The sequence below is a fragment of the Rutilus rutilus genome, assembly GCF_951802725.1.
Source record: "Rutilus rutilus genome assembly, chromosome: 24".
Classification (NCBI taxonomy): Eukaryota; Metazoa; Chordata; class Actinopteri; order Cypriniformes; family Leuciscidae; genus Rutilus; species Rutilus rutilus.
The window spans coordinates 9,669,132-9,685,681 of NC_140228.1; the positions used below are offsets into that span (position 1 = coordinate 9,669,132).

The 16,550-nt window shown below is 37.2% G+C and overlaps 1 protein-coding gene across 6 annotated transcripts in view; it reads right to left on the reverse strand.

Annotated features, from left to right (window-relative positions):
• arhgap29a (Rho GTPase activating protein 29a) overlaps positions 1 to 16,550 on the reverse strand; it is a 44,663-nt gene that overhangs the window by 9,026 nt on the left and 19,087 nt on the right. For 4 of the 6 annotated variants that reach the window (XM_084399617.1, XM_084399616.1, XM_084399618.1 and 1 more), the window contains 11 exons: positions 12,354 to 12,497; positions 8,425 to 8,521; positions 7,212 to 7,284; positions 6,786 to 6,846; positions 5,773 to 5,919; positions 5,078 to 5,142; positions 4,816 to 4,926; positions 4,632 to 4,712; positions 3,672 to 3,842; positions 2,536 to 2,673; positions 1,744 to 1,934 (listed from right to left, as the gene is read on the reverse strand). In XM_084399617.1, the coding sequence (XP_084255743.1) occupies positions 1,744 to 1,934; positions 2,536 to 2,673; positions 3,672 to 3,842; positions 4,632 to 4,712; positions 4,816 to 4,926; positions 5,078 to 5,142; positions 5,773 to 5,919; positions 6,786 to 6,846; positions 7,212 to 7,284; positions 8,425 to 8,521; positions 12,354 to 12,497 (1,279 nt within the window). Of the gene's footprint in view, positions 1 to 1,743; positions 1,935 to 2,535; positions 2,674 to 3,671; positions 3,843 to 4,631; positions 4,713 to 4,815; positions 4,927 to 5,077; positions 5,143 to 5,772; positions 5,920 to 6,785; positions 6,847 to 7,211; positions 7,285 to 8,424; positions 8,522 to 9,279; positions 9,546 to 11,838; positions 11,977 to 12,353; positions 12,498 to 16,550 lie in introns of those variants that run through there. The other 2 variants (XM_084399621.1, XM_084399619.1) reach the window with 2 other exon arrangements.

Consider the following 16,550-nt stretch of genomic DNA (forward strand, 5'->3'; position numbering starts at 1 on the left):
AGGAAGGGCACGAATAAATATGACATTTATTATGGGTTTATGTTAGCATTGTTTTAAGTTCACTTAAATTAAAAAGTGTTATATTTTTGAAGCCTAATAAATGTGAAAAAGAAAAAAAAATCAGTAGCTGTATTAATATCAGTAATACTGGCCTTCATTCATAAAAAGATGCCATTAAAAAAATATTTAAAATATACAGTCTTTATGTTGTTTCTACATTAATTTGATTAACTGTGAAATTATTACATTATAAAATATATTAAAAACGTACAAAAATATTTTTTTTTATTGCGATTAATTGCGATTAATCACAGAAAAAATGTGTGATTAATCTAGTTAAAGTTTTTAATCGATTGACAGCACTAATATATATATATATATATATATATATATATCACAAAACCAGTCACAAGTAGCATGGGTATATTTGTGGCAATAGCCAACAAAACATTGTATGGGTCAAAATTATAATTTTTTCTTTTATGCCAAAAATCATTAGGATATTAAGTAAAGATCATGTTCCATGAAGATATTTTGTACATTTGCTATCGTAAATATATAAAACATTTATTTTTGTGAGTGAATGCAGCACAATCGCAAACATAAATGGACAACTTTAAAGGTGATTTTCTCAATGTTTATCTCAGCCAAATACTGTCCTATCCTAACAAACCATACTCAATGGAAAGCTTATTTATTCAGCGTTCATATGATGTATAAATCTCAATTTTAAAAAAAAATGTGTAATCTTATGTGCTTTTGTCAATTTATAAAAAAATTTGTTCTATTTAATTTATTATTTCAGTTTTGTTTTATTAATTTTTGCAACATTTCTAAGTTCTAGTTTTAATTTTTTTCTTATTTAAATTTTATTTCAGCTTATTTCAATAAACAAACAAAAACATATATTAAAAATACTACATATAAGTTATGAATTTTGCTCATTTTTATGTTGCAAAAACATTACAGATAAGATGTTAGAACAACATGCAGGATGTTTTTTGCAAGATACATATATTTTGCCCATATACATATATTACTTTTGTACACAAATTACGCATATCCACATGCACCTCAATGTATGTGTACTTACTGGGATGCTCTTTATTGACATTTAACAGAGAGAAACTGATGAAATTCAGTTTTCACCACCTCCCAGGTATTTTCAGTAAAACCTCTTAACAGTTCAAAACAAAAGGTCTTCAGCTATCACTCACCGAGCCACGAATAAAAAAGGACCTTGTGTTAGAACATGGGTGTTTTGACTAGACTGCTTTTGAGTTTCATTTCAGGAACGAGAGGTGTGTTTTTAAAAGAGGTTGCTCTGAAATATTGTCCCCAACACAACACAGGATATCAACAACCCAGAGTCATGTGCCAGAAAGAGCGCATGCGAACGTGAGATCTGTTGAACAGAAACAACACGAAACATTCCTCCTTTCACTCCCTGTCCCGTTCCCTGTATCCCTTTCTGCCCCGACCACAGCCATTTCCTCAGGAAGACCTGAGGGCGACCACACAATTGTGTGACATTCTCACCAACACAATTCATTTTCTCTCTCTTTCTCCATCACTCAGTGACTTAAAAGTCAAAGATCTGGGAAAAAAACAAGCAGGCCTTTGCCAGTTTTGAGAAGCGAAACTTGGATTTAGTGATTCCAAAACACAGATTTTTCCTGGATACTCATCTCGGTGGGAATTTTCTGAGCTGGGAAAAAGTTACGGATAGGGATATAGACCTACCCTGTGTTCTGTGTCCCAGAGATGTCAAAGGAGAACGATTCCACTCTGGTCCTGTCTGAAGGCAGACTCTTCACAAATTCAGTGTAACACAGACCTGGCTCGTACAGTTTAGCGTTCTCGCATAGTGACTGGAAGTTCACAGGCAGGGACACCACCTGTGCCTGCTGCATCTGAAACCAGTTCACCGTCACCTGCAAACAAGAAAATAAATAATTACTATCAAATGAGTACAATTGAGGCCATTGACACAAACATTTAGTCCTAATTGTGCCAAAAAAATTTGAGTTGTTTTGTGCCAAACAACTGCAATATGTTGGAGAAAGGTTACTGGTCAGAGGTAGAACAATATAAGGATTTCTTTGTCATGTTCATGATCCAAACTTTAATGTCAATCCGTTTTTTATATATATATATAAAAAGCACATAACAAAATTACTACAACTGAAACTAAAATTAAAAACTGTAAAAATAAAAGCCAATTCAAAAAAATAATAAACATTATAATAGTATATAAATGAAAAAAATAATGCACTGGCTACACAGACAGATAACATGAAAAAAGTAAAAATCAAGCAATTGTCAAAAAAAAACAATTTAAAAGATTTATCGCTTGACCATTGAGTCATTCCTGGTTAAGAAACTGTGAAATTTAACCTGTAGCCTGAGGTCACTTTGTTGAAGTGAAGCCAACCAATTACAATCCGCCTCAAGGATCCCAGGTGTGCCTGTTTTGTCTGAATGACCAGTAATAAGTTAGATTTTATCTAATCGTGTGTGTACATTATTACTCACTGCTTTCAGGGTCAGGTCGCACTGAAACACAAGCTCTCGTATCTGAGTAAGAATCTCGCTCTTGGTGTTGGCCAGGTCCACTCTCTTCACTCCGACATCTGTAATGCAATGCTTATAATGTTCTTGGGCTTCCTCTGCCTAGAAACGGACACATACAAACACAATTATATTTAGACCAGGATATTTCCTGTTTCTCTCATTTCTGGCCAAAATCATCTTTGTGTCTAAAACAACAGATTATTTACAGCAGACTGGAGAAAACGACTTTTGAAACTATTTTGCCGAGCCACAAGAGACTCATCATTTATAGTTTATAGTAAAGTATATATATATATATATATATATATATATATATGAATGAAGAGTTCAGATGCAAAAGCCTCTAAATGCCATCTGAAATTTTCTTCTAGAATGATCATTTTTATAAAGCTTGTATTTTTAAGTTCAATAATTTCACTTAAATGGCAATGCAAATTACCTATTAATTGTCATTTAAGTGAAATTACTTAACTTAAATATACAAGCTTTATAAAAATGATCATTCTAGAAGAAAATTTCAGATGGCACTTAGAGGCTTTTGCATCTGAACTCTTCATATATATATATATATATATATATATATATATATATATATATATATGAGTATTGTAGTAAACTATATAGTAGTAAACTATAGTTGTGACTCCTTAGTATTTTGGAAAAGTAGCTAGCTACAAATAAAACATAGCTGCAACAATGAAACTTCTTAAGGGTGGAATCTTATTTTATTGTATTAAATCTAATATTTATAAAATAGTTTATTATGACGAACTATTTTTATAATTTAATTTGAAAAAATCAGAGTTGGATTTAATGGCAATTTAACAACAAGGATCTCAAAAAGATAAGGTGAAAAAATAAAAATACAACTAATGAAGTAAAAAAAACTAATAAAACAAACCTCCATAATTTATATAAATTAATCAAAAGTAAAGTGCAGCTACAAAATAAAAGTCTTCGGAGTGCTTATTTAAATTAATCAGTGAATAATTTTATATGAATAATGAAGATTTACATATACAAGACAGAAAAGTGTGCAATATAGAAGTCAAGATTGAATTATTGCAAAACGGTTGTGTGTTGCAGCCGTGTCAGACCTTCTGCAGAGCCTCCTCCTCCAGTTTGCGCCTCTTCTCCAGCTGTTTTCCTCCAGCCGCTCCGATCTGTTCCTCCTCCACTCGACTGGTTGAGCAGCGGGCTTTCTCGTACTCTTCCTGCCTCTGAGCCTGCAGGAGCCGGGCTTTCTTCAGCGCACTGTCTGCTTCATGCTGTAAATACACAATAGAAACACATTCACATGATTAGCCAATCATAACAAAGGTCGTTTAAATGGAGACATCTTAAAAGGTACAGTAACAAAAACAGCCTGTTTAATGTTTAAGTCATTGTGACACACTCCATACTTCATGATATGAAAATAAATCATTGCTTTTAGACGGAAACCCCGTAATTCTATATTTTTTTCATTAAATTCACAAAAAATTTAAGTGGACTAAAGATAAGAATAAAAAGTTGCAAAAAAGAATACTGGTCCTTCAAAAATCATTTGGACAAAATACCAAATAAACACCATTAAAGAGCCATTTCTCATAATAAAGTCAAACTCATCAACTAATTTCAGCACATGCACATATGCATATCCAAAACACAACACATTTTCTCTAATTATCAAATCACACAAATACGTTTTAAAGGAAGTACATTCTTGATGCCCATTCAGAGGCACTAGAAGAACACAGGCAATCGGCACTTCAGAGTGTAGCAGTGCATAAGCACTACCTTAACTTTGTTCTCTTTTCGTCAGTAATAAGTCATGCTTAGGTGCTAAACAGCCGCTTACCAAAATACCTCACACAAAGACATGTCTGTGCACCAACAGAATGAAGTCGCTGCAACTGAATCTGATGTAATTAGTGTTAACACAGAGCCTCTATTAGATCAGCAGAGGAATTTGAACAACAAACAGGCTGACAGCTGAGCCAATTCGGTTTTCAGAAGGGACCTCATAGTGTTTCGCAAATACTGCTTTTGATTGATTTGCATACAAATCTACCCACCATTTTCTTCTGCTCTCTCTGCCATTGTTCCTTCACCTCCTTTCTCAACTTATCGAGCTCATTTTTTCGAGCTTGCAGAGGCTAAAAAAGGACATACACTTTTAAAAAAACTAGTACATTTTCAATTAATCAGTTACACAATGAGAGCATAAGATCAAAATCAGAAAGAGAATAGTAGTTGTACCTGCATGAATTTGTTAGATTGTAGAGCAGCTGTGGTTTGCATGATCAAATGGCTGTATTCAATATCGTTTTTGAAGGCAGATATGTAAATATCCTGGAATGGCATGTGCTCCTGGAATCAACCACAAAGGTTTGAACAAACAGAAACAAAGCTTTGATAGCACCATTGCTTACTTAGCAAATATTTTTTAACAGTCTGAGAATGGAAATGTGTAAGTTTTTGAATTGTACTTTTATGAAGTGGATATCATAGAAATATTGACCTGTTGAGACGCCAGCGCCTTTGCAGATTCAGCCATCTTGGCGTAGCACTTTGCACACTCAATGTCTGGGAATAAATTCAAAGGATATGATCAATACAGAGTCTTGGTTTGTCAGTTCAATTACACAGTCAGTCAACTAATTAAAATATTTCATATTTTATGCGTTTTTTCTAAGTTTTTAAATATTAGAATCATTTCTGAGGATGTCATGTGACACTGAAGATTAAAGTAATAGCGGCTGAAAATTCAGCTTTGCCATCACAGGATTTTTAAAAAACATATTAACATAGAAAACAGTTATTTTAAATGGTAATATTATTTCACAATCTTTTCGTTTGTGAAATAATACTTCTTTCAAAAACATTTAAGAAATCTTACAGATTCTAAACATTTAAAAGGAAGCATGTCATTTGAATCACGTTATAATGACCATTGCCTGTGTTACATATAATGTTATAGCTACTAATCGTGAAATTAAACATTTCTCATTCTCGTTTTGTAAGCCCTGCATGCTTGCTGATTAGCCTGATTGTGTAACCTTTATCCTACTCAAATATTCAGTTATACATATATTTGTTATCACATTATGAAAAACACACAATTAACCACTAAAGCTGAAGACAACTAACAGTAACTCCCTCATCTACTAATGATAGATAAACATGCTTGTACAGATATCTAGATGCTCGACTCACCCATATTAATACGTTTGTCCACCCAGGCCAGGAGTTCCTTGGTATATTTCGACCAGGCTTTGGCATAGAGCAGGGCCGACTCCACCCCGCTGTCACTCCGGAGCAAAGCTCCATCCATCTCCTCCACCCTCGCGGGCGGAGAGGGACCTGCCAAAAGGACAGACACATAGCCAAACACATCCGTGAGGGTGAGCAGCAAGGGCTGTCGCATGGATCCCAGCAAGCCCACCCCAGACATAGGTGATTTTACACCAGGGGCAGGGTGTTTGCGTATGTGTGTGTGTAGGGCAGAGGGAAAGTGTTTACTGACCTTGGGGCTGTATTAGAGTGGATTGTCACTAAGCAGCCCTGCCAGGATTTAAAGTGACAGCGAATGTGTGAGCCGAGAGCTTATTCACACATGCTGAGAATGATCAGTGAAATCTGATCTGAGAACAGGGAGCTGTTTGATATGTGCGAGTCTACGTGGGTGTGATCCGTGCTGCTAAATTCAAACCTTTGCAAGTGTGGTTTTTTTCTGTAATGTGACATGTTTATCCATTATCCATCAGGAATCAATTGAATCATGAAAAGTGACGTTTATGAAATGTGGTTGGAGGGGAGGAGTTGAAAAATAAGAAAGATTGCTAACAGTCGAAAAAGAAAGTTGTAACAGAGGCAGAGAAACAATAAAATAAAGTAAAATAAAGTAAAATAAAATAAAAAGTTTCAGAGGCAGATCAATAAATAAAATAAAATAAAATAAAATAAAATAAAATAAAATAAAATAAAATAAAAACATTTCAGAGGCAGATCTATAAATCAAATAAATAATTATAAATAAATAAATGAATAAATAAATTTGGAATGAGGAGAAAATTGTCCAATTGGATTTCATGTTGATTTTAAATTATTTCATTTAAATGTGTTTAATATTTAAATATTAAATGTAACATTTATTAAGTAAGTAACTTATATGTATAAGTAACTTATATGTATAAATTCTTGATAAAAAATGTTTTATTGACTCTCACCTGGTGGGTCATCTTTTTCCGGTACACATCCTCCGGACTCCACTGCCAGGTTTTCAAAAGACTGAAATAAAAAGAGACGGCAGATTGAACAAACAATCCAATACAGAAAAGGAAACACGTTTTATCTTCCATATCTGGTTTATCTGTGAGTACTCAGTCAAATCACAATGCCAAAGTGTCACTGGCTTTTTCCATGAGATATATCACGGGGGGTGGGGGGGGGGGGGGGGATCCAAACAGGAAGAGCCCTCTTCTCCAAAACAGACCTTGTTTCTATTTTCCTTTACTGAGCATTACACTCTCTGACCCCCACCTCTAAAGCACAGAAAGCAGCCAGATCCTTCAGCCTTTGACGTGACATACAGCCACCTGTTATTCGGACCGCTTTAAAGTGTATATTGAGGAGTGGAAAGCGGGAAATCTCACCCTGCTCCTGCGGGCCTGAGGAAGCCCCGAGGCTGAGCCATTCTCTACATCTCCCATAAGGAAGTCAGACACTCTGAGGAAGACAAGACAAAAACAAACTCAACGTTAAAACAACACACACATAAGCGCACATGCACAGCAGGACCAAAGCCTTGTAAGTGACTGCTTTGGAACGTTGAACTACTTTTAACTTGAGCGTCATGCTGCAAAAGACACAAAACCCTAGTGCAACGGTGAAACACATTCTTCTAACACATGTTTACGTAGAAAAACAATGGAAAAACAGTGCAGTGGAATGCTAAAAACACATTCTGTGTGGACAGTATCGTAACTATCATGACACCTCACAAGTGACCAATTTGGAGTGGTCTACATACGCAGCAACTAAAATACATAGACAAATAAAATTAGCAAGTGAGACTTGACTTAATAGAGTTCCAATAGAGTTTGTTGTTAGCATGTTGCTAAGCTAACACTGCAATACACTTATAAGCATAAAAATACATACCACACACAAATATTCCGAAATTGCATATTCTTTTGAAGTAATTACATCACAACCGTTAAAAAAGTATGTTCTATATGCCATGAATGTAATCCGTAAATACTACATTGCCAAGTTGTTATTATCATGTGACTTGCAGTGTCAGTTGTGTCACTTTGCTGCCATTCACAATTCATCTCCAGTGGCCTCATGGGATAAATTGTCCATTGGATGCACACTTCAGAATCTCACCAGAAGTAGTCAGCCGGGTACTTTTCGCCAACTGTTTTATGAATACTGGGAGTTGTATGTAGGCCTATGCATGTTTGGATGCAGCCATTGCCTTCTATTCAAACGATGCAATGCTTTCTTGTAATCTCTCTAAAACAAAGCATCTTACGAGGTAGTATAATCAAGTTGCCCTTTGAAACAGCTTTTGCCTATGATGCCTTAAAATGCTGAAGTTCACTAGGTTTAGGAACAAAGCTAATGACTCACACACACAATCGTGCACACTCCTGATGTGAAAAATAACAAGCAACACCTAAACCACATAGAGTCGGTGTTATCTTATAAAACAGACATGAGCTGAACACACATTCAGCTTGCTGACTCAGGGAGGTCACTATCCTCTGTGCAGATGTTTTTTAAATGACTAATCGGATAATGTTTCATGACAAACCAATGATTTTACGGCAACATATAATGAAGCACCTGTGTTGCACTTACACATTGCCAAACGTGAAGGCCAATGTATCTATGGAAGTGTAGATCTCGGAAAAGAGCGTCTGCTTATTGTCTTCATTCACTTCCTTGAAGTTAACACCTGTTTGATGACAAAAGATGAGAAAAAAAAAAAGTTTGAAATGAAAATATTAAAATACTTGATTATTACATGCATACTGACACAAATGAGTGAATAAATAAATAAATATACATAAAATCATATTATATATTAATGTATAGCTAAAGTGTTGCTATAATAATATAACCATAATTAATAATAAACAATTATAAATTAGTGTCCATCAACTTTTACAGTCACATCCTACATAAAAATGTATGATGCGTAAGTCAAATTCTACTCTAAGGTTGGGAGTAACATTATGGCTCAGTCTGTAATCTAGAGAAAACTTTGTTTCCTGAGTCTAAACACTGGACTAGTAAAGACAGGGAGGAACTAAACAGCAGTGTAAATAAGCTACAATCAGCTCCAATAATAAACACTGTGAAAATAAACAAGTGGCAGACCTTGCCAAAACCACTGACGCCATTCCTATTTCAACCCCCTCCCCCCACGATTCCAAATCCACCCCAAGAGTTGTGAAGAGAAAGAAGGCCAGTGGATGTCCAGGTACTCCATTACAACATATTTCACCTGTTATATACCTAGTATACCTTCCTATCTGGTCACTACTGGTTTAGTTAACCATTACAGTCTCAGTTTAGCTTTCCGGTGCCACTCAACTGAGAACAAGAAGCTTTAAGAACTCTTGAAAGCCCTCAAAAATCATAGCGTGGCTAAAAAGCAAATTAAGAAGCTGTCTTCAAGACTCAAAACAATTCCTCAAAGCAAACACTTACCGACCACTACACTTCCCATCCAGTTATAGCACACACCAAACCGCCAGGAAAAGACAGATGAAAAGTCAAGATCGATTAGTTTCCAGGAATCTTTTTAGGGTCTATCGCAAAAAAACTTTGCCTGAAGACACTCCTGGTCTGAATGGACAAAACAGTTAGGCTGCTCTTCTTGACCTTTTGAGATCTTCCCAAAACGTTTTTAGATTCTGAAGCGAACGTGATGCGGATCACAAGCTCCTTCTACCGCCGTTTACGAAGTTCTGTCTGGTCCTTACGTCCCCTCGTCCCTCCACATACCCCTCCCCAACAGGACATCCTGAAGCTCGCAAGAACACAATGGCAGCCCTCACCATCCACACACAATCCAAATGTGGAAGTTACATCATCAAGCAAAAATGGTATTGTTTTTTTGCGTTTTTCCCCCTTCTCTCTGGGAAATCAGGCACCAGTGAGGCTTGCTAATCAATTTCACCTCTAAATCAGGAGGGAGGAACTGATAAAACATGGATGAGACCAAACATTGAGCCCCCGGAGACCCAGTTTGGACGTTTCCCACAGAAGATACCAGACTTATCTGTTCAGATAAGGATGACACTGACACGTCCTCACATTAGAGGTGGTTAAAATGCAGTCCTAACTTGGTGCGAAGAAGAATTTGATGGATTTGTCTCCGTAAGCTCTGGGAATTTGGAGAGCAGCACTTAGTCAAAAGGTCTCGAGTCCATCAGATGAAGGGGGTTTGGAGCGTCCCTGAGGGATGTAGGTGGTGAGAGGTAAAGAGCCACAGGGCTGATGGGAACAAACACACCCCCTTTTTGTTGGCAGCCCATGAGAGACGCTGTACCACAGAGAAACTTCAATTACTTTTGAAACCCAATACATGCAAGAAAGTTGCATGAGTTCTTGCATAACAGAAATGCAGGACGAAAAAAAGGAAGGTAAAAAACCTCCTTGTGGCTCTTGCTCAAGAAAACAAGCTTTATTTTTATTTCATCAGAACAGGACGGTATGCTGAGCGCTAAAATCATCAAGGACACCTCGCACGAGGTTCGTCAACATCAGCACATATCTTCCCATCAGGATATTCGGCTTTTGGGGAGTTTATATTGGGATGTTCACATAACATTCTGGACCGTAGTCCTCCCTAGAGCCTCCATGAAGGTTTGCCTAAACTCCTGCTGGTCCCTATCTCATCCTGAGGCCCAGCCAGGAGGGTCAGTGTCACATTTCTGCAGCGGACGCATGTGCCGAGCTGAACATGAGAGATTCAGCCCTGTTCAAACTCCATAGTGGAGTTCTTATCATGCTTGGAGCTCCCCGATCCGGATATTCAACTTTCTCTTATTCTAATCTCCGAGCCACAGAGTTAGAACACTGATTATTCAAGTATCACATTACAAAGGTTTCAGTGTGTGTGTGTGTGTGTGTGTGTGTGTGTGTGTGTGTGTATCTGAGAGAGAGAGAGAGAGAGAGAGAGAGAGAGAGAGAGAGAGAGAGAGAGAGTATTATTGGAAGAGAGTTATTGGAAAGTGGTGCCAACCTAAGAAGCATCTTCCCCTCTAGTGGTGGAAGCTGGAATTGCACAGATTTAACTTCAGAAACTGACTATTATTAACAGATGCTAGAAAATCGAAGGGTGAAATCATTAGTATTTAAAGGTTTTCATACAAAATGTTTAAAAAAAAAATTTGTACATTTGGTTAAACACTGAAATCCAATATTCACAGCATCTAAAATGTAAATGCAGAATATTTATTTATAAATTAAATCCATAATTTAATTTATAATATATTTGTATAGAATTTTAATAATATAATATTAATTAACCTAATTTGCTACAATTACAATAAATTTAAATTAAATTAATCAAATCTAATTTAATGTTCTGATATTTATATAACTTAAAAGATTCATATGCATTCATAAGTATCTAAACCTGCTGTCAATAATACATTCAGTATTTATGCACATGTACAAAATGCACGTATGTTAGAAAAAAAAAACAGTTTACGCATACTAAAGACAAAAAAAAACTGATTTAAGTTAAATAAATTTGATTACACAGAGAAAACTGAATAGCTGCACAGAAAGAGGAAACCAAAAGGTCTGCATAACAACATAACTGTTTAGAAAGAGGAAACTGAAAGGTTTGGGCATGTGTTTATACAAAAACATCACATGACCCGCTATGAGATCAACTGTCAAAACAAAGCTAGGCATTTTAGCTTCAGTTCCCAATAACAGTGAAGAGTGCAAGTAAAGTGACCAAATAATAAACCAAGACCTGCCATTTAGTCCTCCTTCTATTTGTGTAAACAAGCGAGAACCAGAAGACATTTCAGCACTGAAAATGTTGACATCAGTGACACTACAGGTTACATATCAGCGAATGAGGTCAAATTAATCTTTGTCAACGAAATGAATACTGACGAACCTGAACATGCACGCAGTGGTCCTAAAAACTATATGCACACTTAGGCAGCACTTAAAACATCACTGATTTAGACAACAAAATATCAAACTAAGTGTTTTTTAAGACAGCACAAGAAAAACACTCACAATAAGAAGTTTGTTAGATGCTATGCAGATACAGAGATTCTTGTCCGCAAGCCAAGTGAAGCATCGCCATGCATGGAGATGCTAATCTTCACCGTGGAACCGAGTGAAACGGGATTCCTCTACTCTGACAAGGACATTGTACTCCGAGCAAGCGTTTGCCCCCACACATATGTGCACTCGCACAAACACACTTGTAGACATGCATTGTTCTGCTTTTCCAATGTCAGCCCTGTGAGAAGCTTGAGAAACAAAGATGTCTCTATTTGATTTCCGCATGCATCTCACAGAGCTTTGTATGCACTGGTAATCCTACTGGAAAATCATCTCTGGCAATTTCGGGTTTATCCTTACTAGTGACATGAGACAATTTAGAGTGATACAGAGTGCAAAACAAGAGTGGGAGGCCTGTGTGAGAGAGTTTGAGGAGCAAGATAGCAATGAATGAGTGTCTCTCCCTCATTCTTCTACACTGTGTAATATTAAAGTCGAAGGAGGAGAGTGAGACAACTCTTTACCTTTGACCTTTGCGATTAGGGTCCCTGCCGCACTGAGGATTTCAACTGAATTCAAGGAGTGATGTTTGGAAATCACAGCTTTCAACACACGCAGCAGCTCTCCCAAACGCTCGTGAACCACCTGGTGTAGACAGTCCTGGTGATCTGAAACACATACAAGGAAGCATTACAGTCATGAAAAAAAAAGTCACAAACTTTTTTATTTTCTGGAGAAAAAACCCCCCTGAAAAAACATGATTGGTTGCGAGGGCTAGGGTGTTCTGGATCGTTGCTAGAGCATTGCTAGACTGGGCTGCTTACTGGTCCAAGTCAAAAGAGCCCATCCCATCCATGTTATAATTCATTGGGCAAAAACCGCAAGTTTTATTAATTAGAAACCTAAACAGGCTAGTTGGGTTAGATGCCATATTGAATTTAACAAATGAAAACAAGGCTGTGAGGGATAGACTTACAGTCTTTACAATGGCTCGCACTATATAAAGGCTAGATCAAATAATTTTCACGATTCAACTTTCAAAACTGTTTGTGGAGTTTTTGTCTCCAGAAACTTTTTCAGCTGAACAATCAGTATGTTGCTAAACAATAGTATGATCCATGGAACAAACTACTTCTATCCAGCACAGCCTAATTTTATTTCCTGTCAAAAATTAAATATGGCGCTGACTAAGGTCTATTCTTCAAATACTTAGTCAGCGTTTGCTGTAGCATTTGGTGTGCGCTTTCAGAAACCCTCCACCTTCCCCAGCTCCACCTGTATAGATCTGCTATGGGTAATTCATGTATGCTATTGCACAGCAGCTGCGTGTCTGTGTATGTATTGGCAGTAGCAAGTCCTGTACTTGCTCTGCAACAGCAGCAATAACAGCAGCAGCGTAGCAGATCTATTCCGCCAAGACCAAACATGTCAATATTGTCATATCCATTACCATGACAAACCCTCCGAGAGTGTCATGACAGAAATTATAACAGTGATGCTTGACTTAGCAGACACCTCTAATAATAGTACAATAAAGTGTTCTGAAAGGACACACAAGACACAAGTGCAAATATCAGAAATCCAAGTTTAACTTAGGTAATACATCAATTGTATTCATGTGTTATTTTGACACCTGATTCCAACTAATACGTCATCAAACACTTACACATACACCAGATGGAGGAAGAGCTTACACTTATTCTGAATGAATCTTTTGTTTAGATTAGAAACAGAAACACAATGGCATGAACCTGTCTGATCACTACATCTACATTCACATCTCATTACCTTCTGTGCCTGAGATAACCATTTCTGAAACACATTTGCTTTCAGTATGTAATTTCGGCCTGCTGCCTGGTCAGTCCAAGCACACATTGCACAACCCAACAATAGTGCCGACTTTCAGACACATTCAAACTGAACTTCCCACATGGGGCCTTCTTTCTATACAGCTTCTTTTGACCTGTTTCCCCCTAGATTCGCAATAGCACACAAACACATACCCACGCACTCGCTTACCCATAAACACATTCAGGGGCACCATGTTCAGTCGCACCCTCTCCCAGCTATCAAAGCCACATTTGTGCTGACGGTGGCCTCTGGATTACCCGGCATACGGAAAAGGGGATCAGGGAGACTTTACCCCCTCTACCCTCTTTTTTCGCTCCATCTCTTTTCCGAAAAGCAACAAAAAGAGCCTGCGGTGGAACTAATGCTGCTGTGGATGGTGACTACCATGGAAATGACTGCTGCTCTCTGGCCTTAGAGAGCCAATGCAGTCTGACCACATTACAGTTACGCAAGGGAAGTTATAGGAAACAATTTTATCATTATATATTATAGATGCAACGATATTGAAAAATACTGGCCTTTATTTTCATGATGTGGGCAATGACCGATAAATAAATGGCCGCTAATATAAAGAAAATCACAATGTACAAAAAATGTATATAATTGTTTGTATGCTACAAGTCAATTTAGACATCGCAACATAACATAAATCATGAAAGATTAAACAATAAATATTGTAATAATAAATAAAAATGAGCATGAGCAAAACAGTGTTTACTGTGCTTTTCATAACATTAATGATTTTTTTTTTTTTTATGGGCAATGAAGACTGAATAAATAAATAAATAAATAAGACGTTAACTGATATGGTCCTGATATATCATGCAACCTTATTATATAACAGTCCGCTCACTGTGGTTCACTAAGTCATGTGTAATTACAGAAATCAGTGTGTTTCTCAGCTCCTCATGAATATGAACCTTGAAATTTCGTTCATGGGTAAATCCCTATAGGCTTCATATGCAGGTGTACCTACATGCCCTGATATGATTAATGATAACCGGAAGGTCGTAAGATATAATTACACAAGGGGTGATCTATAAATACCACCACTGTGACCTTGAGCAGTAATTGGGATTGCTTTAAATGTACAGTATGTTACAGTTTGAATAAAAGCTAAATCAGCCCTTTTCAAACTTGGGTCCGTGGGTTTTATATTTAAAAATAATAAATAATAATAATTACATAGCTGCCTTTATATTTTAAGAGTCCTTTGCCTGGGGGGGTCATAATTTTTTAGGTCTTTGGCATTAAAATGTTAGAAAACTCCTTTGCTCAATGACTAACCACTGCATGAGTCAATATGCCAAGCTCACAGAATGACATATCTACATTGATGTTCAACCCTGCTGCCCTTACCAGTGTGAACAGCAGGTCTGCCACTGTCCTGTTGCTTTAGCACTCATTTATCTTCATCAAGTGTCATGTATAAGCGCTTCCTGATGAGATAACCCAGAGCTCTCTTATGAGAACTGAACCAAGCTTTTGTTTTAATCTTCTGCAGCCAATCTTCACCAGCTCCCCTCCTGTTCAAAAGAGGCCAACCCTGCACTTCTGACCCTGAGACCCCTCGTCATGAGTGCTATTACACATCAGATGAGGTTATTGCATGTGGGAGTGTGCAGGATGTGTTCCTGTAAACCTCTACAATGTCTTACTCTGAGCTGTGAGAAAAAGGTTACTCTAGGCGATTGTGAAGTCACCATGCTTTACAAGTTAAATCATCTACAGTTCAATGAGTCAATGAGGCCTTGAAAGAGGAAGAGGAACATCGCCTACAGACAGTGTTTTACATTTGTATCTGAGGACTTAAAACAGTTATCTGAAGACATTTTTGGAATATAAGAAGTTTTGATCATTTTTTTAAATGAATTAGCCACACCCCTGAATCCATCCTTCCATCCATCCAAGTTTTCCTCAACAAATTTGGCTTTTACAGCTATATGAATTGATTGAATTTTAATTAGACTTTGTTACATTCAAATTTGAACTGCAATTCTCCATCCTGTTTGTTAGCTCAATTCAAATTCATTAAATGAATTAAAATGTAAAAGACACCATCAATTAATTTCTTAACTGTGTACAACCTCAATGGCTGACTAAGCATAATCTTAATCTTAATCCCTGCAATGTTGCAAGTCCCATACAAATCTGATAAACCTATGCCTAAACTAAACTTTTTTCAAAACTTTCAAACAAGATTGTCAAGTCAACATTCAATGTTTTGCTTTTCTAGACGGTATACAACCCTGTTTTTCTCAGAGCATGGCACAAACTCAAGACCTCTCAGAGTTAAGTATAGGACTAACTAGCTGACTAAGTATAATCTTAATCTTAATCACTGCAATGCTGAAACTGCCATACTATTCTTAAAGTTCTCTGCTATATTAAGCTTGCATTTCACTTGGGAAACATGAGACCAAGAACAATTACTAAGAGAAATTCTCAATCAGTTTGGCAACAGTTATCTACATTACTATCAAGAGAAACAATCTCGTAAAGAGAGAACGAGAGCGGACAGGGAGATATTCGGAGAAACAGAAGGAGCACAAGAGGATTTCACACCGTGATGTGAAGACGGCGAGTATAATAAGCAGGTGGGTCAAAGGTGACCGCCAACCAACCCGAGCCTAAATCTCTTAATTGGTGGGGGTCAAATTAAAAACCCTCTTTTAAAGACATTACATTTTGAATGACAATAACACAAACACAAAGCAAGGCCCCATCCCCACACAGCGCTCCCATTCACATGCACACACGGTCACGCATCCCGAATGGACGGGGGGGGGGGGGGGGTTCAGTTCTTCTCGGTATGGCTGAACAGAGAGAATTGAGGCCACAAGACCCAGGGCCATCAAACACTTTAAATG